This window comes from Poromitra crassiceps, assembly GCF_964638095.1.
Source record: "Poromitra crassiceps genome assembly, chromosome: 1".
NCBI classification, from domain to species: Eukaryota; Metazoa; Chordata; class Actinopteri; order Beryciformes; family Melamphaidae; genus Poromitra; species Poromitra crassiceps.
The window spans coordinates 32164930-32190158 of NC_139623.1; the positions used below are offsets into that span (position 1 = coordinate 32164930).

General features: G+C 43.7%; 1 protein-coding gene across 1 annotated transcript in view; it reads left to right on the forward strand.

The window, feature by feature from the left end:
* tspoap1 (TSPO associated protein 1) overlaps positions 1-25229 on the forward strand; it is a gene marked incomplete at both ends in the record, with an annotated part of 144127 nt that overhangs the window by 69392 nt on the left and 49506 nt on the right. The window contains 2 exons of the mRNA XM_083641906.1: positions 931-1065; positions 23580-23783. Coding sequence (XP_083498032.1) covers positions 931-1065; positions 23580-23783 — 339 coding nt within the window. The remainder of the gene's footprint in view (positions 1-930; positions 1066-23579; positions 23784-25229) is intronic.

Below are 25229 nucleotides of genomic sequence, written 5' to 3' on the forward strand. Positions count from 1 at the left end.
AATGATAGAAGGCCAGGGGCCAGTTAATAAATAATCAATATACATTTTTCTGTAGCGGATTGTAGGTGTCAGACGGAGTTTAGTCTGACAATGTTGTTTGTGCACACCGGATAGTTACTTAGGTTAAGTACATACATAAGTGCCTGGGTAGCGAGCATACGGCGGTATTTGACAATTTAGCAGCTAAATCATAGATTATTGAAAGATATTCCATATTCCAGACTGAAATGCTATAACAGAAGTGTGAGTATTGGCCAGAATTACATGAACATTTGGACACTTATTCAGCGGGTATCTTGCATGTTGCGTTCAGGTGCACTGTAATTTTCTTTTTTTTTTTCTTTTTTTTTTTGCAATTCCATCGCGGGCCACACAGGGGGCGCCCACGGGCCGCATGTGGCCCTCGGGCCGCCAGTTGAGTATCACTGCTTTAGACCTTATACTTGCCACTGTTTCCAGTAATATGGATTTATTAAACACTAGCTTAAAATATTTAGAAGTCTAATATAAATTGCAAGGAAAATGGGCCAATATCTGAACCCAACGCACATGAGTATAGATGTTATGGATTGGTATGCTCACCATTCTGCATGCCAGCTACAGTAAGTCTTTTTAAGAAGTGTTATGCTTACAGTATGAACTCTTGCAGCCAGTGCTGAGTATTGAACTCCCCCCCCCAAAAAAACAACAACAACAATGGCGAGTTTGTCTTTATCGTCACACTCTGGTTGATCATACAGTATAAACCACCACCCTCCAAACTCACCACCACAATCCACCCAACTCCCACAGTGCACACATACTCACAAGCAAACATACAATACTGTGCCATTGTGTTATCTTGCTTTTGACAATTAGTTTAATCCAAATTGAGTTCTAAATGGATGAAGCCGTTGTCTTGTGGCTGTCTCTGTTGATGCATGTGTGTAGGGTTCCCCTGTTCCATCTGGCAGCCTGGAATTTGAGAGGCTTCTCAGGGAGTCACAGAGGGAGGTGCTACGGCTCCAGAGACAGCTGTCGGTCACATCATCAAGAGAGCAGCACCACCACAGCCCTGGCACCGGTGTCACATCATCAAGAGAGCAGCACCACCACAGCCCTGGCACCGGTGTCACATCATCAAGAGAGCAGCACCACCACAGCCCTGGCACCGGTGTCACATCATCAAGAGAGCAGCACCACCACAGCCCTGGCACCGGTGTCACATCATCAAGAGAGCAGCACCACCACAGCCCTGGCACCGGTGTCACATCATCAAGAGAGCAGCACCACCACAGCCCTGGCACCGGTGTCACATCATCAAGAGAGCAGCACCACCACAGCCCTGGCACCGGTGGCCCTGAGGAGTCTGGGGAAATCCAGAAGGACGACGGGGAAGACAAGGTACAGTCAGGTTATCAGCATCACCTGATATCAGAAACCAACCCAGCTCTACACTGACCCCTGTTGGTGATAAAGAGCTTTAATAAAAGCGAGTGAGCCTGGTCCATGCTCACCTAAATAGATGAGCTCAGAGCAACAAACCTGTATTGCTCCAGACATCAAATTAAAAAAAGCAATGTCCAGGCTTGCTGTGTAGCGAGAAGCTTGCAAGATGTACACATACAACTGAAGTCAATATAAGTCAATATCCAGGTTCAAAAGCTCTATGTGGAGAGTTTCTAGAAACCGGTGTGATGACAGTGCACCTTCTTTAGAGCTCTGTGGGCAAACTATCACTGATCAGATCATGTGTTTCACCTAGGAGGGTGGATGGTGTTAGTACTGTACTACGGTTGGGATTATACATTGTTTGTTTATGTGGAATTGAGTCGGCTGGGGTTTTTCTAAAGCTGAGAGTATGCTTACATTAGCATGCATGCTGCTTTACAGTGTTATATAATGGGTTGCTGTTAGAGCTGATACTAATCTGCCAAAAGCCATAATGAGATGATTCCCTGTCTTGAACGTGGGCCTGATCAAAGATAGAAGTCACATACTCTGATCTAGGGCTGTGCAATTAATCAAATAATAATTTCAATTTCAATTTTGGCTTAAAACAATTATTTTTAACTTTTATTTGCATTCAAAGCAATCCAGTATTAAAAAGACATGCTTTTTTCAAGTCAATGAGCAATCGTCATCTCAATGTCAGTCAAAATAATTGTGATTATGATTTTTGTCATAATCGAGCAGCCCTAATCTGATCCTCTCTGCATTTAATTTTTACAAACAATTCTTCCCTGTCCCTCATAGATGTGATGCTTAGATATACCAGTCACTGGCCAACGTGTCTAAGAATACACACAGTTCACAAATGCAGTAAATAAAGTAACACGGGTTGCATTTCATTTGTAGAAGTAAAATCTTGTCTGCAGACTGCAACAGAGATAAAATGTCATTTTCCTTGTGTTCACTTATAAACCTGTATTTGTAATGAAATATATATTAGAGGCAGAATTTTCTATGAATTAGGTGCAACTTCCACCATTTTAAGGTATGCATCTTTTTTAAGGACATCTAGAGTTTTTTGTGTGTGAAATTATTTACTCCCTGTGAAGCTCAAATCTCAGAATGCGACTGTGGTAATCTGTCATTTATGGGACACACACACCCACCCACACACACACACACACACACACACACACACACACACACTCACAGTGACACGCGCCCACCCAGAAAGGGGCCATGTTGTGTGAACTCTAATCCCCTCTAACAACAGAATGGTACAGTCCAGTAATCCGCTCTCTGTTGCTGTGGCAGCGGTGAGAGGGTTTTGGGTGGTAGGTAAGACTCCAGCCGCACCAAAGACTTTTCTAGCTCGCCCTGCTCTGGATAACTAGTGGGCCAAGGGAAGCCTTGACGTTGCCACAGATCACAGGAAAGGGGTAGGTCGTCTTTTGGTTTTTTCCCTGTCTCTACGTGGGTATCAGTGGTCCAGTGTAGTCCATGTACTGTATGTGTCTACTTGGATGATGGATTGAAGCAGTCCAGGACACAAGACTTAACATTGAAAACTAAGCAGTGTCGTGACAAACACTTGAGTGCTAGAGGATTGGCTCAAGACACAGGGTTTTGCATTTGTGTTAGGTATAGAAATAACCATCTTATTCTGGAAAAGATTATTAGTATATTCATGTCCCACCTGCTCCATTGCTGTTACACGCGCTATGCTAGTATTGCATTGACTCACAGCTAAGTAGATTTTTTATTCGCGTCTTATAGCTGTTATTTTTCATTTCAGTAACGTTAAATCCTACATTGTAAATCCAACTGTGATGTCTGTGATGGACTGTCACTTGCAAATTAAAAAGATGAAACATGCGTGAGGCCTAGTCAAGGGCAGCCTGTCAGAAACCCTGTTTTATAACACGTCATATTTTGAGGCTTCCAGATGTATAATTTAGGCAGACCGACATCGATATGCTAAAAAGAAAATCAACGGCCAGGCCAATCCATTAAGGTGCTTTTAAAAGAAGTGATCCAGTTACCCGTTTCAGTAGTCTGCAGGGATTACACCAATGTGCTTATGGCATTCAGGGCCTGCGGAATGAGATCTGGCCCTGCTTTAGTACGCATGGGCCCAGGCTGTACTTTATCCTTTAGTGTACATGGACCACACCAATGTGAAGTGTACACACTGGCACTGCATGCTGTGAAATGTCTGCAAATAGAGATGAACAAGGACTGTGTCTGATAACAGCACATGAATGGCCTCCTGTGGCCTCAACATTGATCAGACTTTGAGGGTGGTATTTAGGGGTAGGAGGACGATACAGCATAGTATATTGATATTTTGTGTGGCAATATATTGCACGAATGCCAAGTATTGCAATATTGTATTATATAAATTGTCAAGTGCAACATTTCTGACAGTGTTGGTCAGTCTGTCTGTTTAACAATCCCATTTTGCTGCAAAGAAAATGATTGAAGTGAGATGAACAGACTGGAAACTTTATCTCATTAGATACCTGTAAAACAGATGTTGACCACGTTTTTAGTTTCTTCCTTTGGTGACATAATTTGCATTTGGAAAAAAGGTAATAAATCACAATATATTGCAATATTTTTTTGAAATCGCAATGATATTGTATCGTGACTTGAGTATTATATACTAGATTTAAAGGACGGCTTTCCCGTGGGGAATATGAATATATATTAAATCTCACGCCCCTAAGGTTTTCGAATCCGTTGAAATTTTTGAAATTGGTTGTTCACAGCCTGAGCTATCAACCATCTCTCACATTATTTTCTTGACGCTCTGACGTAAAACGCGTCGGAGCGTCAAGTCCAGACTTGCGGAAGAGAGCAGCTGTAAACTACAAGTGTTGTGGGGGTGTGCCGCCATGGTCCCGCCTCTAGAGGTCCTCCACGCCCCTTCAGAGGTCCTGAAGAAAAACAAAAGGCAGCCATCTTTTTTCACCGCATAGCCTAGGCTAGCTAATGTTAGCTTCCCATAGCTCCTTGCAAAGAACCATATCTCGGGAACGGAAGCACCTACAGACACGGGACTGGCGGCATTGGAAAGCTCGTCAAATTTTACATCTAGTAGAAGGTGCGTTGAAGTTACGAAATCAACGCTGAGCAATGTACCCTTTTTTACACATTTTTACATGAAATAGTTACAACATCAGATGCTCATAACTCCTAGGAAAATGCATGAAAATGCATGATTTTTTTTTTATGAAGACATCTCCCGACATATATACTACCGTTTAAATTTGGTGCAATTTGGAGGCAAAAAAAAAATATATATTATTCTTCTTCTCCTAATGTTTTTATGTCGAAGCCTTCTTCTTCTTTGAGTTTTATGGCGGTTGGCAAACATATATGTGCATTACCGCCACCTAATGGAGTTTGATATCAGCCAAATGCCTGAGGGGTGGGCGTGGAATCGAAGGCCACGCGAGCCCAGTGCATTGTGGGAACTGTAGGATTTCAGTAGCATTTCATGCTACTGATAGTAGATGTCTATCAGGATTCTCTATCATTTACAAACCCCTGGCATGCCAGGGAATATCACATGCCTGTCATTTTAGCATCCTTTTTTTTTCATATTTAAAATTTTTATAGAACACAAACGAGACAAAACAGACAAACAGGCTCAGACACAGGGGAAAGAAAGGAAAAACAAACAAAAAACAAAACAAAAAATATAATCAACATTACAAAGTGGTGCTTACTGTATGTTCTTGTAAACGATATACCTGGGATCTCACTCAATAGGAAGCCAGCCGGGCGAGTCACCCGTCACCCCTAGCCTCGTTGAGGTAGACTAAAAAGGGGTCACAGATAGTTATACATTTTCTAAGTGCATTGGTTCTCAGGAACCTAAGTCTCTCCATGCGTATAACAGAGGTCATGTGCGTCAACCACAATTGGAAAGAGGGTGGAGAGGGAGATTTCCATTCCTTCAGAATTTGTTTTTTGGCAACAGTTGTCCCGACTCCCCATTGTCAGAGACTGTTGCACAGCTGTAGGAAAGTTCAGAGAGGACTCCAAGCAGCCGAAGATGGCGAGTTCTGCCTCCGGCTGAAGGGCCACCCCATAGGCCTTAGGCTTAGTTCACACCGGGGACTTTTAAATAGGCGTCCGTGTCAACGAGGCTGTGTACACCGGGCGCCTGAGCGTGAATCCTGCGTGTACCCACGCCTTGCCTGTGCCTTGCCGATTTTATCGTTTAGGCGTGAGTTCTATTTTCAAGCCGACTAGGCGCATGCAGGCAGGCTTCTTCTGTCAAGCCATGAAAGAAAAACGCGACAATATCCGTGGGAAATGGCAAAGTCAACTGAATTTCAAAATAAAATGGAGTTACTACAACAGTGTTGAGCAGAGAGAGAGAGAGAGATTGACGGGTGGCTATCACGTGGAGCTTTCTCCCTGTCTGCAAACAAATCTTCATGAGAGAGAATAGCAACCGAAGAAGCAAGATGGACAATGTTGTTGTGCCAGCACATATTCTTGCAAGATTACCTCTCTAAAAAGTCTGACTATAGTCAGACCTGGTTATAGATATCCAGCATCAATAGAACATTAAATATATCAGATTTATTTTACCTAGGCTACCCATAGTTAGAGAATTTTAGCAAAATGCTTGGACCATCTGTGAAAAAATTTACTACCAATAGCTTTCTTCACCAATGTGTTCTTATAGGTGTCTAGAATCACCTCTCAATTCGTGCAAACCCAAATCCTCGTGGAAAATCCTGGAGAGCCAATCAAAGTTAAGGTGCCCCGAGGGCTTGGGTGAAAAATATGATAAAAATTAAAAGTCTAAAATGAACTTGTGGGGTGTCTAACTAGGGGTTTTCAGGGGTGCTGAATCCATTCCAAGCATTATTTTTGAGTAAAAATGTCTCCCTGACCATATGATATTGGTATATTGGTTATTGTTATGTAAAACACAGTGTATAATCAATCAGGATTTTCCACGAGGATTTGGGTTTGCACTAATTGAGAGGTGATTCTAGACACCTATAAGAACACATTGGTGAAGAAAGCTATTGGTAGTAAATTTTTTCACAGATGGTCCAAGCATTTTGCTAAAATTCTCTAACTACCATGATAATTCGGGACCACACGTGAAAAAATACAGTCGGGAGAGAGGAGAGGCGCTTGTGACTCGGCTCCAGGTTCAGCATGCAAAGGCGTGCGGTGTGATCGGTTCACGCCCAGCCAAGGTCTGCAGGCGTAGGCGTGGGTTGAGGCAAGGCAAGGCATAGGTTCCCTGTGTCTGTGTGAACGTAGTACCAGTCAAATATTCTGGCCCAGAATCCCATCAGTGAAGGGCCGAACCAGAAGGCATGAGACAGAGTGCCCTCCGACACTTGACATCTTTCACACAGTGGTGAGATAGTAGGATAGATCTTGTGTAATTTCTGCTTAAAGTAGTGGAGACGGTGAGCGACTTTAAATTGAATCAGCTGATATGAATAGCTGCTATTAACTGAGCAGAGTTGTACAACCGACAGGCTCTTTTCCCATATAATGTCAGATAATTCAGTACCAAGTTGTTCCTGCCATGCCTCTCTAATCCTCTCAGTAGAGGCCATGGTACAGTCATCAAAGAGACACACAAATCTAGAGATGAGGTGCCTGGAGTGAGGAGGGCTCAGCAAAACATCAAAAAGAGCATGTTCATTTGGGAGCACTCAGTGGTGTAGTCTACCTTTTTTCAGAGGGTATACTGACTGCTGCATTCAGAGTAAAGAGAGAGAGGGAGAGAGAGAGAGCATGATGATGCCAACATGTTCACTCTGCTACATTCAGAGTAAAGAGAGAGAGGGAGAGAGAGAGAGCATGATGATGCCAACATGTTCACTCTGCTACATTCAGAGTAAAGAGAGAGAGGGAGAGAGAGAGCATGATGATGCCAACATGTTCACTCTGCTGCATTCAGAGTAAAGAGAGAGAGGGAGAGAGAGAGCATGATGATGCCAACATGTTCACTCTGCTGCATTCAGAGTAAAGAGAGAGAGGGAGAGAGAGAGCATGATGATGCCAACATGTTCACTCTGCTACATTCAGAGTAAAGAGAGAGAGGGAGAGAGAGAGCATGATTATGCCAACATGTTCACTCTGCTACATTCAGAGTAAAGAGAGAGAGGGAGAGAGAGAGCATGATGATGCCAACATGTTCACTCTGCTGCATTCAGAGTAAAGAGAGAGAGGGAGAGAGAGAGCATGATGATGCCAACATGTTCACTCTGCTACATTCAGAGTAAAGAGAGAGAGGGAGAGAGAGAGCATGATGATGCCAACATGTTCACTCTGCTACATTCAGAGTAAAGAGAGAGAGGGAGAGAGAGAGCATGATGATGCCAACATGTTCACTCTGCTACATTCAGAGTAAAGAGAGAGAGGGAGAGAGAGAGAGCATGATGATGCCAACATGTTCACTCTGCTACATTCAGAGTAAAGAGAGAGAGGGAGAGAGAGAGCATGATGATGCCAACATGTTCACTCTGCTACATTCAGAGTAAAGAGAGAGAGGGAGAGAGACAGCATGATGATGCCAACATGTTCACTCTGCTACATTCAGAGTAAAGAGAGAGAGGGGGAGAGCATTATGATGCCAACATGTTCACTCTGCTACATTCAGAGTAAAGAGAGAGGGGGAGAGAGAGAGCATGATGATGCCAACATGTTCACTCTGCTACATTCAGAGTAAAGAGAGAGAGGGAGAGAGAGAGCATGATGATGCCAACATGTTCACTCTGCTACATTCAGAGTAAAGTGAGAGAGGGAGAGAGAGAGCATGATGATGCCAACATGTTCACTCTGCTACATTCAGAGTAAAGAGAGAGAGGGAGAGAGAGAGCATGATGATGCCAACATGTTCACTCTGCTACATTCATAGTAAAGTGAGAGAGGGAGAGAGAGAGCATGATGATGCCAACATGTTCACTCTGCTACATTCAGAGTAAAGAGAGAGAGGGAGAGAGAGAGCATGATGATGCCAACATGTTCACTCTGCTACATTCAGAGTAAAGAGAGAGAGGGAGAGAGAGAGCATGATGATGCCAACATGTTCACTCTGCTACATTCAGAGTAAAGTGAGAGAGGGAGAGAGAGAGCATGATGATGCCAACATGTTCACTCTGCTACATTCATAGTAAAGTGAGAGAGGGAGAGAGAGAGAGCATGATGATGCCAACATGTTCACTCTGCTACATTCAGAGTAAAGAGAGAGAGGGAGAGAGAGAGCATGATGATGCCAACATGTTCACTCTGCTACATTCAGAGTAAAGAGAGAGAGGGAGAGAGAGAGCATGATGATGCCAACATGTTCACTCTGCTACATTCAGAGTAAAGAGAGAGAGGGAGAGAGAGAGCATGATGATGCCAACATGTTCACTCTGCTACATTCAGAGTAAAGAGAGAGAGGGAGAGAGAGAGCATGATGATGCCAACATGTTCACTCTGCTACATTCAGAGGAGAGAGAGAGGGAGAGAGAGAGCATGATGATGCCAACATGTTCACTCTGCTACATTCAGAGGAGAGAGAGAGGGAGAGAGAGAGCATGATGATGCCAACATGTTCACTCTGCTACATTCAGAGTAAAGAGAGAGGGGGAGAGAGAGAGCATGATGATGCCAACATGTTCACTCTGCTACATTCAGAGGAGAGAGAGGGAGAGAGAGAGCATGATGATGCCAACATGTTCACTCTGCTACATTCAGAGTAAAGAGAGAGGGGGAGAGAGAGAGCATGATGATGCCAACATGTTCACTCTGCTACATTCAGAGTAAAGAGAGAGAGGGAGAGAGAGAGCATGATGATGCCAACATGTTCACTCTGCTACATTCAGAGTAAAGAGAGAGAGGGAGAGAGAGAGCATGATGATGCCAACATGTTCACTCTGCTACATTCAGAGTAAAGAGAGAGAGGGGGAGAGCATTATGATGCCAACATGTTCACTCTGCTACATTCAGAGTAAAGAGAGAGAGGGAGAGAGAGAGCATGATGATGCCAACATGTTCACTCTGCTACAAACAGACATATTTCCTTTTATTAGGGCAGATTAATGCCCTAAGGCTGAGGCTATAATTCAGTGATGATGTCGTCGACCTGATGGAGCCGGATTTTTTAATTAGGTGATTGCCCTAATTGTCATCCGTGATGATGTCATCAGTGATATCATAGAGCAGGCAAGGCCGTGATGCACAGTGGTCATCAGTGATGGCATAAGGGCAAGTGAGCCCACACAGCGGGCGAGCTGCAGGGCGGGCAAGGGAGCAAGTGAGCCCACACAGCGGGCGAGCTGCGTATGCAAGCTGCAGGGCCAGCTCGACGAACTGCAAGGCGGCGCAGCGCCCGAGCCTAGGAATCGAGTGCGTGAGATGCCTAGTAAATTAAGAAGCACAGTTAGAAGTATTGTGGGTGTGAAAGATATCCAATACAAAAATGTTGGTAAAGGTAGGTAACTGCGCAGCAGCCCTTTGGTGTGTTTCAAATGGATCGTTCCATCAGCACCAATTTTTGTTATAGTTCTAATGGTGTAACTGGTTCATCCTCCAATTCTCTCCCTCTCTCTCTCTCTCTCCCCCTCTCTCTCTTCTCTCTCTCTCACTCTGTCCCTGTGCTTGCCCACGGCACTCAGCAAGAAAGAAGCTGCTGTCACAGACGTGATGGCGGTGACGCTGTGGCTTTTAACTCATTCACCGCCAATGACGTCTTTGACGTGTTATCAGAAATAGCCCTCCCCGCCAATGACGTGTTTGACGTGTTTTTGTTTTTATGAGTGCAGCGCATAGTTGAAACACTTACCCAGCCTGTGACATAGTTTCGGGTCCCTATCCTCAAAGTCAAGCCGACAGCACGTTATCAAACACATACCGCAGCTGTTGTTTGAAATTAGGAAGAAGGTGGAAAGGAAACGCGCTTCCTTGTTGCAGAGGAGAAACGCCATTGAAATGCCCCCTCGCCGCGCTGCAGAGCTGATCGACTTGCTGCAGAGCAGCAGACATCGAAACCGCGGTAGTCAAACCCGTGACCAACATGATCGATCCTGGTCCCTGGACCCCGTTCCTATGTGCCAGCCTTGCTGCAGGGCGAACCTGGATTGCCTAGTCAAACCCGTGACGAACATGATCGATCCGGTAACAGCAGCGCCTGGTCCCAAAGCCTGTGTCGTGTCGCAGCATTCCTCCCAGCGAGAGGAGGGAAACGAGCAGCAGGAGGCAAAATGCTGATGGGGAAGGAGGGGGAAGGAGGTGCGATCCAGCAGCAGCTGTGGAGAGAACTCTCTCTCTCTGTGTGTGTGTGTGTGTGTGCGTGCGTGTGTCTGTGTCTGTGTGTGTCTGTCTGTCTGTCTGTCTGTCTGTCTGTCTGTGTGTCTGTCTGTACACTCACTCACACTGAGCAAACTGTATTGTTGAATGTAAAAAAAGCACTTCATATATATATATATATATATATATATATATATATTTTTTGTCATTTGTGTCATAATGAATAATATTTACATGTCTGATGTCAATACAGTTCAAAATAAAAGAATTGAGAGCGAGTTCTGCCTGATATTGTGTGCTGTGTACATAAATGCCATTTTCTGCAATTTCTTTTCTCACAGAGACTTTTTGGGTGAAAACAGGGTGTATATAAATGGCTATAAGTAGAGTACAGAACATGCTAAAAGCTCACTTTTTTTTCCCTGGTGAACCCAGAGACGTACATCTTCATTTTGAGGTATTGCAAATCACTCTGGTGCTAATAGATAATTTACTGTGGGTCTTGAAAGATGACCAACAATTATGAAAATCTTTGGCCTGTGCTAAATATTGGCAGTCCTAAACTGGCGGTGAATGAGTTAAGGGGAGTGATCTCACACTTGTGAATATTGTTTTTGGCATAAACACGCCTATATGTTCAGCCGGGCGTCATGTGGCGCCCGTAGAGGGAGAGGTACTGTTACATGATGTCACCAATGATGATGATGGATGATGTCAGCACTGTTGTCAATGATGATGTCACCGCTGATAATAATGTCAACATTGATGATTTCACTGATGATGTCACTGTTGTAGATTATGACGTCACAGTGATGATGTCACTGTCAAAGGTTTTCATGATGTCATCATTCAAGACAATGTCAACAGTGATTATGTCATAATTGATGATAAGTTCATCATTGAATATTTACACGTGACATGTCACTGTTGAAGTTTAGTGATTTCACTTATGATGTCATACGGTAATGTTGTCACGTTCGAGGGCTATAAGAGTCACCTCTGCCAGCTTCACACTGTCAGATTGTAGAATCATCCATGGCCAGTCCACGTATACTCTTACCTACAAGCCTTTTACGGCCGTCATGTGTCTGCGAATTAATCCACCTGACCCTGGCCTAACAAAAATTACCGCCTTCGTGACGATATAGAGCCCTAAATCTCTGTTCTTTTCAATCTTTAAGTAAGTTGTAATAAATTGGCATTTTGGTGTATAGGGCTAACTGCCTGATTTATATAAGTAATGAAAAGAAATAAACCTTAAGCTATGTGATATAAATTTTTTGTTGGCTGTGTTCAAGTCAAAATGGTCTCTGCTGTGCTGCCAACATTAGACTGAGTTGATCTTTGCTCTGAATTTTCCATGAGCATTTGGATTCAAACACTGTGTCATGACCTAGTTAAATCACCCATGATACGATGGCATTTAATGAATCATTGGTCATTAGTGGCCGGGCCAGCGAAGTGGCAGGGCCACTTATTGTATTTGCCTGTATTATTATTCTTCTCCCGGGAAGTTCGACTTCCCATGGATGAAAACTAACCAAACTTTGCACAAAGGTCCAGTCCCATGCCAAACGTCTTTGACACAAATTTGGGGCCAATAGTCCTAACAGGCATACGTGCTACGGCTTTGCAACTTTCACCGAAATGTGCGCCCAAATGAGGAGAAACCTTTGTACAATGCAACCTATGGCCAATTATGAAGTCTAAAGACCACAAAACTGAAAAAAACTGTAAAATTAATTAAACCCTACTCCCACATTTTTTCTTCAAACGACACCAAACTTAAGCATCTGCATCGTTAGACTGCATCGGTCAAAAATTGAGCCCACAGTGCATCAAAACGTTGAATTCTGGCCCCGTGTATAGCCTAATTGCCTTAATTACCTATGGCAATTAGGTTGTATTTGTGATGTCATCAGTCAGTCAAGCAATTGTGATGCCATCACTGATGTCACTCGAGCAATTGTGATGTCATAATAGCTCAAAGTAGAGGTCTTCACGGGTCCAAAATCACGGACCCGGACCATAATGGACCCGGGGAATTTGTGCCCGAACCCGTAATGGACCCATCTATTATTAAACATCTGAGACCCGGCCCCGTTCAGAACCGATAAATGTCAGACCCGGACCCGGAGTGGACCCGTCTATTATTACAAATCTGAGACCCGGCCCCGTACAGATCCGAGAAATACCGAGGCAGAGACTAGTGGTGTCGACGTCAAAGTTGCTTGTTAACTGCTACAAGTTGTATATCAAATGAAACTTTGTGCATCTTTATTAACTAACGTTATAGCATTCTCCCCTGGTTGATGCTGCCTAACGCTAGTTAGAAAGTACAGTGGCAGTCTCTCTATGCTACCGCCATTCCTTCGCCCCAAAACACACACAACAGCGCTAGAAACAATCACATACATGTTGTGACTTGTGTACTCACCATGCGATCATCGAATAATAATCCAAAAGTACGGGAAACAGTCATCTTCAATTAAATCCATAGCGAGAGGAGCCAGCAAGAGGGTTACCTCTCTGCAACGAAAATCACTTCCTCGTTTGCCTGAGGTGCATGTGTGCGCATGTGTACGCATGTGGTGGTCACATGCGCCTCATGTAAACGAGGAAGTCATTTTCATTGCAGATGGGAGCGCTCTAGTTATTTTCTCTATGGATTTACTTGCAGTTTGTGACAACAAGCCTCACGTGTGCTGTTTTGATGCGTTTCTCTCGTGATCAGCGCTGATCGCCGGGTCCACTCGGGTCTTATTGGACCCGGCATTTCAATGTCAGAGCCCCGAGACCCGTGACAATCGCTACCGGAACCGACCCAGACCCGGAGGCACTTCTTTTGAATGGACCCAGACCCGGCCGGGTCCGGGTCAGAACCTCGGATATTCGGGGGGTCGGGCATACCCGAAGACCTCTAGCTCAAAGCCTTGAGACTTGCCCGGCCACAACCCATTGCTGCGCAGCAGCTATAATTTTAATTTTGGAATCCCAGTGCCTCCAGATAGCTTTTATATTGAGTCATTGCTAACCTACATCATGGTTTTTACTGCATATTACATTTCCTTTTGTTAAGTTAGTATGTTTGCACGTAAACCTTTGAAATGAATCATAATAGCCTAAGCCTTGGTCTAATGCTGTCTATGACTGTCCTTTTATTCCACATAGCATTGTATAAATTATGTAATTATGCAGCCTAGAGGTTATGTCATTATGTAATATTCTCCCTCTGTGCTCATCTGTCAAAACAATTTCAGAATTATATCATCGCCTGAACCCTGATTATATTTGCTTTGAACTCAAATGTGTGCACACCACCCTCACATTCCCTCTTCAAAAAGGGATTGCTTTTTAAGGTTATAGTAGCCTGGAAGTGACCATGCAGACATTTTTAATTCCTTTGACCATGTAGATCACACATGGGCACAATACGGCCCGCAGGCGCCCCCTGTGCCGCCCGAGATGGAATTGCAAAAAAAAATATATATATATATATATATATTTATAAAATGGCTCTCTCAAATCAAGCAATCTGATTGGTTCACAGCCATTGTATAATTCCAGTAACCGAGTTCAATAACCCATGGCCATGGGTTATTGGTTACCATGGCAACTCTCTTACTAAATGGCAGTGCTGCGCTCGAGACAAACAGCTTTCTCCTGATCTGCTGTATGGAGGGTCACTAGTCGTCATTATGGACGCATGATGGCGCAACTCTCTTACTAAAAGTACCTCAAAAACAAAATGGCGGAGACAACTTTCAGATCCTTGTGAATCGATCTTCGCTTATAACTTTACTAATACTTCGCAGAAAATGATGATTTGTACAAGAATAGACGCGGGCTGAACCCCTCTCTCGCGCGCCCTCACTCTTAACCCCGCATTTCTAAATAAGACGTAACGTTACTTGGTCAGCATACGGCTCTGGTGTCGGGCTTTGGAAAAGCTCTGAGCCAAGCGCCAGGATTGGCCAATGTCGACTTCAGTCTCCAGAACGATCCAATCAAATCACCCGCACGTCTATCTTCTTGCTAGAGGTCCCACCTTACAGTATTGTTTCAACTGACTCTATCAGAATAAAATGCCAGTCGGACTTATAGTATTATTATTATTATATTATTATACTTGGAACCCTTTTATAAAAGCAATATAGCACTCGAGCAGCGTGTGTTGTGAAATATATCACACTGATAAGCTGTTATCCCACTCGGCCTGCGGCCTCGTGGGATAACAGCTTATCAGTGTGATATATTCATCACAACACACTAGCTCTCGTGATATATTGCTTAAATATATATATATATATATACAGTATATATATATATATATATATACGCATAGCTGAAGTTAGCTACCAGGGTTTCTTCTTCTTCTTCTCAGAATTTTTCCCATTGCGTCGTGCCTCCCCTGAAGCTCTTTTGCACCCCCCAGGTGAGGCGCGCCTCACAGTTTCAAAATCGCTGGTCTAGTTGCTTGCTAACCTGTTTGGGTGTTCAGTCTGTATATATATATATATATATATATATATATATATATATATATATATATTAGAGGGAATTGCATTTTTTTTTTTTTTACAGTACACCTGAACACAACATGCAAGATACCCACTGAATAAGTGTCCAAATGTTCATGTCATTCTGGCCAATACTCTACTGCTGTTATAGCATTTCAGTCTGGAATATGGAATATCTTTCAATAATTTTTATGACTAAAAGGCTAAAAGTAATCTCATGTGTAAGAAATGACTGTTCTACATTCAAGTAGAAATTTAAATAATTAACTTGTTGGTTTTGGATTTATTTAGCTTCAAGAGTGCATTTTTGTTCGTGTGACCCTCAACACAGGCATTAGAATCCCGGGCCACTTACTGATACTTATGCTTAAATTAACCCACTCATATTCTGGTTTATTTCAAGAAAAACATTTTGGGCTAGTGGAAATTCTAATTGGCTGGTAACTTCAAAATCTAGCAGCCATATTGGCAGGTGGTCAAAAAAGTTAATTTCAAGCCCTGCAGGGAGAGCAGGTGGTGAGATAGGAGTGAGTGAGAAAATTATCAAATATTGGTGGTCATTTTAGATTAACAGTTGTGATGTCATTATTCAGTCTTAAAGCTGCATTCAGCTATGTTTTTGTGTTCAAATAAGTGTTAAATGGCTCTATATTCTGACAGCAATCACTGAAATAGAGTGTTTGGTCAGTGACTTGAAACCCCCAACCCCCCACTGTCCTCTATCTCTCTCTTGTAGTCCTGCAGGCTGGGCGGACGTATCTCCGCAGTAACTCGTAGAGACTCACGGATGGCGGCATTGGATTCGGGGTGAAAAAATACATATAGTCCTTTATAGAGATCGTGATTGGACCTTTTCCGTTTCTTAGAAAATGTCAACTTTTCTCTGATTGGATAGTTTGAGGTCGGCGCCAATTTTGATCCAATCAGAGAACACAATGCCTCCTTGTGTATGTGTGTGTGTGTGCGCGCCACCTTATGACATCACTGATGACATCATCAGTCTTATGACATCACTGATGACATCACTTCCAGTTGTGTGACAGTCTTATTGCTTATTTAGGTATATCAAATCAAGGAAAGGGACAGCTCAAGATTATGATTAGATTTCAGTAGTGGTAAGAAAAAAAATAGTAGGTTTAGGTTCTCCTTAGTCTAGCTAGCCAGCCTCTCTTCCCTTCCGTCAGAGTCTGGCGCCGCAGGTTTCCATTGTGGGATTGCGAAAAAAAATGCTCTGTTTGGGTTAACCAATCATCCTCGTCTTTGGCGGTGCTTAGCGTTAGTGCCCTTGGAAAATAGTTTCGGGGTGGAACTTGTGCCGAGCAGGCCTTCTTTATTGCACAATCCAAATTTTCTTCAAAACTTCCCATTTTCAGCGTGTAGCAACGAGTTAGCCTGTAGGTTTCTGCCGTTAGCTTTATACGCTAGCTAGTTAGCGTCGTTGTTTTCACATTCGGCGGCCGGGAGCATTACAGCGACACACATGGGAGCTGATTGACATGGCCGGAGCCAATGACAGAGCGTGTGACAGAGCTTGCAAGCGGGGGAGTGGATATCCTGCTGCCACCGAAACAGCCGCTCGAATGGGAGAGCAGCTTTAGAGCAGGGGAGGGCTTATCCCTGTTGCCTGTTTCCATGGCGCCAGACTCTCTGACGGAAGGGAAGAGAGGCTGGCTAGCGAGACTAGGTTCTCCTAAACTTTGGAAGAGAGAGAAGCTAAGAGAGAGAACTCAGAGAAGTTAAGACAAGCATTTCAGACAATAACTGGAAATTTAGTGCTGTAGAGATGAGAGGAACGAAGATACAGGATGCTTCTCATGTTGGCTCAGCAAGTCGCTGGACCGTTTATTGGACTATGCTAATTAGGTGGTGCAGTAGTAGCTGTGTGCTGCCATCCCCAAAGGGGAGACGGCGACTGAATGAACAAACCAGTAACGTGCACATTGTCCAGCTCCCCATCCGAGAGTCATGTGACTCAGTCAAAACCTGCACTTTCTGGTTTATGTCCATTCCCACTAGAGTTCGCTAGTAGTCAATTTGTAGTCACCACAGTGCAATAATAATAATAAATATAGCCGTAAGCGGCGATGGGCGGGGTTCAAGCATTCCGTAAATTGTGCACCTAATAGTCCTTGAGGCAAATTTGTAGAGCACGTTCAGGTGAACATGTGGAAAAAAGTTTCTTGAAAATAGGAGAATGGCGTAGGAGTTACAAATAGGTGTGAAGTTATGGCATATTTTGTGTTAGGCCACGCCCACTTTTAGGGTCTGCAGCGCCCTCTTTTACTCTATTTGCAAAATAGCATGTTAGAAATGCCATTCCAGATCAGGCTGATAAGTTCGAAACCGATTATGCGAATGGACTTGATTTACAGCTATTACATGCTTACACCATAGACCCCGCCCAATTTCACCAATGATGACAAAACTACTGATCTTGACTAGGACATCCTCCCTGATATATCTGCCAAGTTTCGCGACCATTGGACAAACAGGTGCGGAGTTACGGCCTTTTTTGTGTTAGGCCATGCCCATTTCTGGCGTATATGGCGCCCCCTTTTGGGCGAATTGCACGAAATTTGACACACATGGTCTGGGATGGTCTCCGGAGATCTCCAGCAAGTTTCGTGAAGATTCCTTAATCGGTCATGAAGTTATGACAATTTAGCTGAGGCCACGCCCTCTCACAACTTTAACGATCAATATCTCCGAAACTAAAGTAGATTTCAAAAATCCACAAATCACGATTGTAGAGCTTGCTCCATAGATGCTTCCTGGCGAATTTGGTGCAAATCGGTCCAACGGTCTAGGAGGAGATGTCAAAAATGTGTTTTCCAAACTTTTCCAAATATCTCAAAAACTTTCCAGGCGGACATTAAGGGTCCTTATGGCAAACTTGTAGAGCAGGTTCACCTGAACATCTGGGGAAAAAAAGTTTGAAAATCGGACCAACGGCGTGGAAGTTATGGCCTTTAACGTAAAACCGTCGATTATAGCGCCACCTTCAGGCCGATTCGAAAAATCTTTCTTGAGCAGCTACCAGCCAACAATATTTGTCATTGGGCCAAATTTCAGGTCTCTACCATTTACCAACTCACGGGAATTTGCATTGGGGCAGATGAACAACAAGAAGAAGAAGAATAAATATAGCCGCAAGCGGCGATGTGTGGGGTTCAAGCCTTGCGCAGATGACAAAGCTTCTGATTCTGACTAGGACATCCTCCTTGATATATCTGACAAGTTTCGCGATCATTGGACAAACAGGTGTGGAGTTACAGCCTTTTTTTATGTTAAGCCACGCCCATTTCTGGCGTTTATGGCACCCCCTTTTGGTCGAATTGCACAATTGGGACCGAATTGGGATGGTCTCCGAAGATATCCAACAAGTTTCGTGAAGATTCGTTAATCGGTCATGAAGTTATGAAAATTTAGCTGAGAGGCCACGCCCTCACAAATTTAACGATCAATATCTCCGAAACGAAAGTAGATTTAAAAAATCCACAAATCACGATTGTAGAGCTTGCTCCCTAGATGCTTCCTGGCGATTTTTGGTGCAAATCGGTCCAACGGTCTAGGAGGAGATGTCAAAAACGCCCATTTCCGGCGTTTATGGCGCCCCCTTTTGGTCGAATTGCACAAAATTTGACACACATGGTCTGGGATGGTCTCCGAAGATATCCAACAAGTTTTGTGAAGATTCGTTAATCGGTCATGAAGTTATGACAATTTAGCTGAGAGGCCACGCCCTCACAAATTTAACGATCAATATCTCCGAAACGAAAGTAGATTTCAAAAATCCACAAATCACGATTGTAGAGCTTGCTCCCTAGATGCTTCCTGGCGATTTTGGTGCAAATCTGTCCAACGGTCTAGGAGGAGATGTCAAAAATGTGTTTTCCAAACTTTTCCAAATATCTCAAAAACTTTCCAGGCGGACATTGAGGGTCCTTGAGGCAAATTTGTAGAGCAGGTTCACCTGAACATCTGGAGAAAAAAAGTTTGAAAATCGGACCAACGGCGTGGAAGTTATGGCCTTTAACGTAAAACCGTGGATTATAGCGCCACCTTCAGGCCGATTCGAAAAATCTTTCTTGAGCACCTACCAGCCAACAATATCTGTCATTGGGCCAAATTTCAGGTCTCTGCCATTTACCAACTCACGGGAATTTGCGTCGGGGCAGATGAACAAGAAGAAGAAGAAGAAGAAGAAGAATAATAAACCGGAGGAAAAACAATAGGGTTTCAGCCCCTTCAGGGCTTGAACCCCTAATAATAAACCGGCACAAAAACAATAGGGTTTCAGCCCCTTCAGGGCTTGAACCCCTAATAAACTTGATTTGTATAGCACTTTTCAAAACATACATTACAAAGGGCTTCACAACATCAGGAACCAAACCAGGGAAAAAACAGAATCCAATATAATTACAACAAAATAAAAGCATTATAAAACAAACAAAGGCGAGAAGAAATTAATACAAAGAAGACTACCATAGTATACTACAATAATACATTTAAAAGTTAAGAATTAGTACACATGGGCAGAAATTAAGTAAAAGCACTTTTAAAAATCTGTTTTTAAAAGAGTTTTAAAATAGGACAAAGATGTGGCTTGCCTGATGGCCTCCAGCAGATCATAATGAACGTGTGCTCAAAGTGCTTCAATTACTGAAGGAGTCTCACCATGGCTGCCAGATTGTAGCAGGAAGCTCAGCACACACCAGCTAGCCCAGTGGAGGGATAGGGAGCGCTACAAGCTCACAGTGGAGGGATATGGAGTGCTACAAGCTCATTAGGAATTGCATGATGACTGACTGATGTGGCCTGATGTGCCCAAAGACCAAGGTGGGAATGTTGCCAGGATGCGGGGGTTATCTGCCATGCCTATGCTCACGATAAATGGCATGGGCTCTTTAATGACCGCCAAAATAAATCAGGAACTTGGTTTAATGGCTTATGTAAAGGAAAGTACTTGTTTAAATCCCTCATTCCTGTGTACTGTATTTGCACCAAGGCCAATGGGATTAGTGCCTTCTGCTGGCCCTCCGTCACCACTACTGACACCATCTGGTCTCCTATCCAAAAGAGAAAACAGGGATAGCGTTGCTTAACTTCACGGACACACCGATTTTATGCTGGATGGTCAAAAGGGTTTATCAACCCCGTGTGTAAGAATTTCAAAATCTTCCATGAAACCTGAAGAATCTCAGAAACAAATGGGCAACCCCAGTCAGCAGCTTGTGGAGTACATCATGCTTTTTACATGTCATCAGTATGGCACAAAGAAACTTGACATGAAGTTTATGCTGCCAGGGGCAATAATGTGCAGAAGAAACTAGGGTCTCTATCGTTGCATCGGCCTATGAACTGCGCCCGGCGCAGCGCAGATTGGTAGGCGTGGACCGGCCCACTCGATATTTTGGTGTTGGCGCTACAGGCGGCCTTAAGCATTATAACCACGCCTTTTAAGCGTAAAATTATGCACAATCTGCTCATTGGAGAAGTGCAGTAAACGAATCACAAGCTTCCCTTTTAAGCTCCAATTCCACGGAAGAAATCCAGTCCGGTCAGAAAAGCCAAGCGCTCTGAGCTCCCCCCCTCCCTTTCATCCCCGTCTGTCTCCAATATATTATTCCATATAGGCTACTATTATGCTTCTCAAACCTATCTAACTGCAGTTTAAATACTGCAAGCATGTAAATATGCTACATTATAGCAATATCAAAGTGAAAAGAATGTTCTAAACGCATTGGCTAGAAAAATATAGCCTATCCCTATGTGGCCTATGTCATGATGAGATTAGATTGGTGAAAGTTTGTCCAGATTAGAATGATATCGTTTTCTCTCGCTACCTTTTCTTCTCCAGTGATGCAGATGATGCACATAAATATAGCCTACATTATGTAAAGTCATTGCATAAATGTGTTTTTATTGTAAAAGTAAATGTGAAGTAAGCCAAGTCTTATTGGAGCGGAGCGGACATCACAGTAGGACATCACAGTAGAACCGTGTTACGGCTGTCTCTCATCTAAATCACGTTATATCTGCGAGGGATATATAGTATACCACCTGGGTTGCATATATGTTTCACATAGGGTTGTGTTTGGATTGCTATGTTTTATTATGGCCAATATTGAAATATTCGAGATTGCATGTTGTGTGAACAGAAACATTATTTCTATCTACCACTTTAGGCAATTTAGGCTGATTTGGTTGATATTTCGTCTCGAAGTGTATTAGCCTCAATGCATGCTGGGAGATTTGAGGGAGTGAGAGAGAGAGAGAGGGGGAGAGAACAGCTTTTTTCCATCCGTCTTTGTGCTGCGCGAGAGAGGGAGTGAGAGAGAGAGGGAGGGGGAAAGAACAGCCTCTGAATGACGGGCTCAAAACTACGATATAACAACTTTTTTCCATTGGTCTTTGTGCCTGTCTGATGCGCGAGAGAGAGGGAGTGAGAGAGAGAGAGAGTGTGAGATGGCAGAGGAGAGCTCCGCGCAATTACGCACAATAGCCTAATATAACCGGCGCACTGAATAAGGCCTGGTTTTGAAAAGTGATAAGCGCTAAATTAACGCCAGGGGGGAAGATATCGTTAGGCCGGTATTTAAGGCCGAAACGCCCATTCTGGCCTATTCTGGCACTGCGCCATGCCTCTTCGGTGTAAAGCGCATTTCGGGGCCTTAAACCATGTTGCTATCTTCCAGAGGCACAGCATACAAATGGCACACTGTTCAAACTGTTGGGTGGGTTAGGAGGGACAAATGATGCTGACCAAGGAAGGTACCATTGTCATGCACATGGTCCAGTTGATCTGTGTCCATACAGTTTGTAATGTATCTTTAAGTTATCTTTCTCAGTGATGCCACTGCATACACATTTCTGGTACAGTATACAAAACTTGTCACACATTGTATCGCTGTGCGTCCTGTCAATGTCTTAACAAATGATTTTCTACAAAAGTGAGAGACCTGTGTTAAGTCTGTGGTATTCTTTCTAATGGCTGACATTGTAAAGGAGAGATCCCCTCGCGGCACGTGGCAGAGCGCCTTTGATCCTGTTATTGGGTCATGGCCTTGGCTACACTAGCCCAGTTCTCCTCTTAGCTCTTAACGTAACTCTCTCTTAGCTCTCAACTCTTAACCCTAACCAACGTCAGCCTCCTCCCCACATATACCCCGCCCACAGTGACCACAATTAAAAGAGTGATGAAAGATGTTGGGGGGGGGCTGTACACACACTTCTGTAGAATACTTACTGATGCAGAAAATTAGCATAAATATTCAAATCAGTATGCCCAAACTAATTATTACCAAGGACATGCTCCCTGCTAATGTGTTCTCGTCATGTTCCAGGCTAGAGGGATTCACCCTGGATTATTCAATGATTGTAGTTGGACCTGGGAATCTGGGATGGAGACTCACTGCTACTGTTATCCCTGGCTCACAGCAGGGGGTCTAATGTTAATGTCAGTTTTACCGTACAATAGGTTGAGGCGATGTCTCGTCATAGACGCTGGGTTAGCTGGCTCAGCCTGGCTGGGGGTGTGGTCAGGGTGGGGTAAATCCCCCGTTCTATCCATTCAGCAAAGTTAGAATTTAGCTGATAGCCCAGCCCAGGCAGACACGATCAGGGATTTAACCACCGCAGTAAACGCACATCTGAGCAGACGTCTTGTGTTCTGCTCTAGAACCCCCAAACCTGTAGTTTAGAGCCGCAGCACCGTCCTTTGGTGAGTCAGCCCATTGAGATATATTGGCGGTTTTACCCCACTCGCGCGCCAGCCGTATAACATTTTGTGGGCGTTCCCACACATGCCGACTGTCTCTATATGATAATTGTGACACAGTCTGGTGAAAGGGAACAAGTAGGCAACCAGGAAAACATAGAAATCAAGATGAAAGTTTAGATGTTGAAGAATGCACTCAATATAATAAACAACAGTTTTAGGGTCACAAAATACTCATAATTTGTTAGCAAACTAAGCTTGTTCAGGGCAAACCAAGTTTGTTCACCAACTTTCAGGGCGATTTTCTTCTTGAATGTTGCTTTTAGGAGTACGAACACTGAAATAAGCTTACCTTCTTCAACTATTTTCAGATTTCAATCTATGAAACATAATTTGAAAGCTTACAATCTACACTTTCATACTCTGTAAAAAAAACTGAAAAATGACCGTGGCCTACTTGTTACCCAGAACACCAGTCCCTGTCACAAGAAGATTTGCTCCGCTCTCGTTGTGGGTCGTCATGTCTGTAAAATGAGAATGGAAGCCCGTAACTTTATGATAGTGCCTTGGATTGTCTTTTATCCAATCTTGGCCTTCCCACATTACCTCTGTGAACATGACAGTGTTTCTCATTGAATGATTGCTCTTGTCTCTGCCAGGTTGCAGGAGAGACCCCGTGTGTGGCATTAGATGAGGCTCCATCCAGGTGTGAGGAGACTCCCGGAGAGGAGGAGGAGTCGGGGCCGCGAGTGACGCCCCCACCGGGCCTCAGCCCCACCCCCTCCCACCAGGAAGAACACACAGAGGAGCAGCGCCTACAGTTTCTGGTGAGAGCATCCAGTACTATACTATTACTCATTAGAGACTACCACAAGTCTGAATATGCAGCAGGAGAGTTAAACCACAAGCATGCAGCATTTTTCCCCTTCTCACATATCGCACCACACGCATTCCCCTGATATTCAGTGTGTCGCTGAATATTGTACCTAATTATAGGAATCAAGTTTTGCTGCCCACTTGGCATTTTCATGCAGAACCGAAGCTTGAATTAATTTATTTTACGGAGTTCCCAGAACTTCCCACCACATCGCCGCCGCTGAAAGAACAACCACTGTCTGATTTGTTATGTAATGCTGGTATGATTTTGCTCTTGTCTCTTGGAAACAGAAGTGTGGCATATTGCTGTGTTATGGCTTATATACAGTAGCTTATTCACTTGTAAGTCTACATTGAGATTGTCAACAGGGTGGAGGATAGAAACTGCAGGCATTAAAGGGATACGCCAACATTTTGGGAGATTCGTATTCCTATTTTCCATATTGTCCACAGTAAATGGATAACAAGGATGCTTTTCTCGTCGCTGTGTGTTCCCTACAAACAGCGGTACAGCCCTCGCTGCTACTTTGGTAGCGCTACAATGGTAGTGAACGTTACAGCTGCCTACTCCCGTTCAGTCGTTCAATATACATATTGCAACAGCGCCAGAAACACTCACATGTACATGTTGTGAATCATGTACTTACCACGCAATGAAATAATAATCCAAAGTTACTGGAAACGGCCATTTCCGAAGTAAATCCACACACCGAGATCTAACGAAGATTAACCAAACTAACCAAGAATAACTGAAGTTACGTCCTTGTTTGCCATGATCTTTATCTTTATTGTTTATTTGAGCAGGGACAGTACACAATAAACATATTGCACCAGAGATAGCTAAGAGCTAATTTGCATCTGTAGTCCCTGGGCGCACAGAGTCCTGTGCGCACACAGTACATATCAAATACAGAAATAAAAGAAAATCCTAGTGTCTAAACAATCAATATAGATGGTACAAAAAATGATAATACTTACTATTAGTAATATATAACACAGTAAAATATAACACATAGGTAGATAGCAATCCCCTAAGATCACATAGTGGTAAATGAGGAGATGATCAGAAATAAATACACAATGTCAGAACACAACAACATGAGACCACACTAATGCCTATAGGTGGCCACAGGAGTGACCCTCTCTCAGCCACTTCTTGACAGAGGACTTAAAACCTTTGAAAGTACTGCAGCCTTTAATGACTGCTGGGCAGGGTGTTCCACAGCCCGCCCGCTTTGACTGTGAATGCAGATTGACTGAATTTTGTGGATCTAAATGGCATGCAACAGTCTCCTCTAGTGGAGGCTCTTGTAGTTCTCACACTGGTGTTACGGTTTGTCACAAATTTGTTGAATGGGTGGGGGGGGGGCAAGGCCGTGGAAGATCCTATACAACAA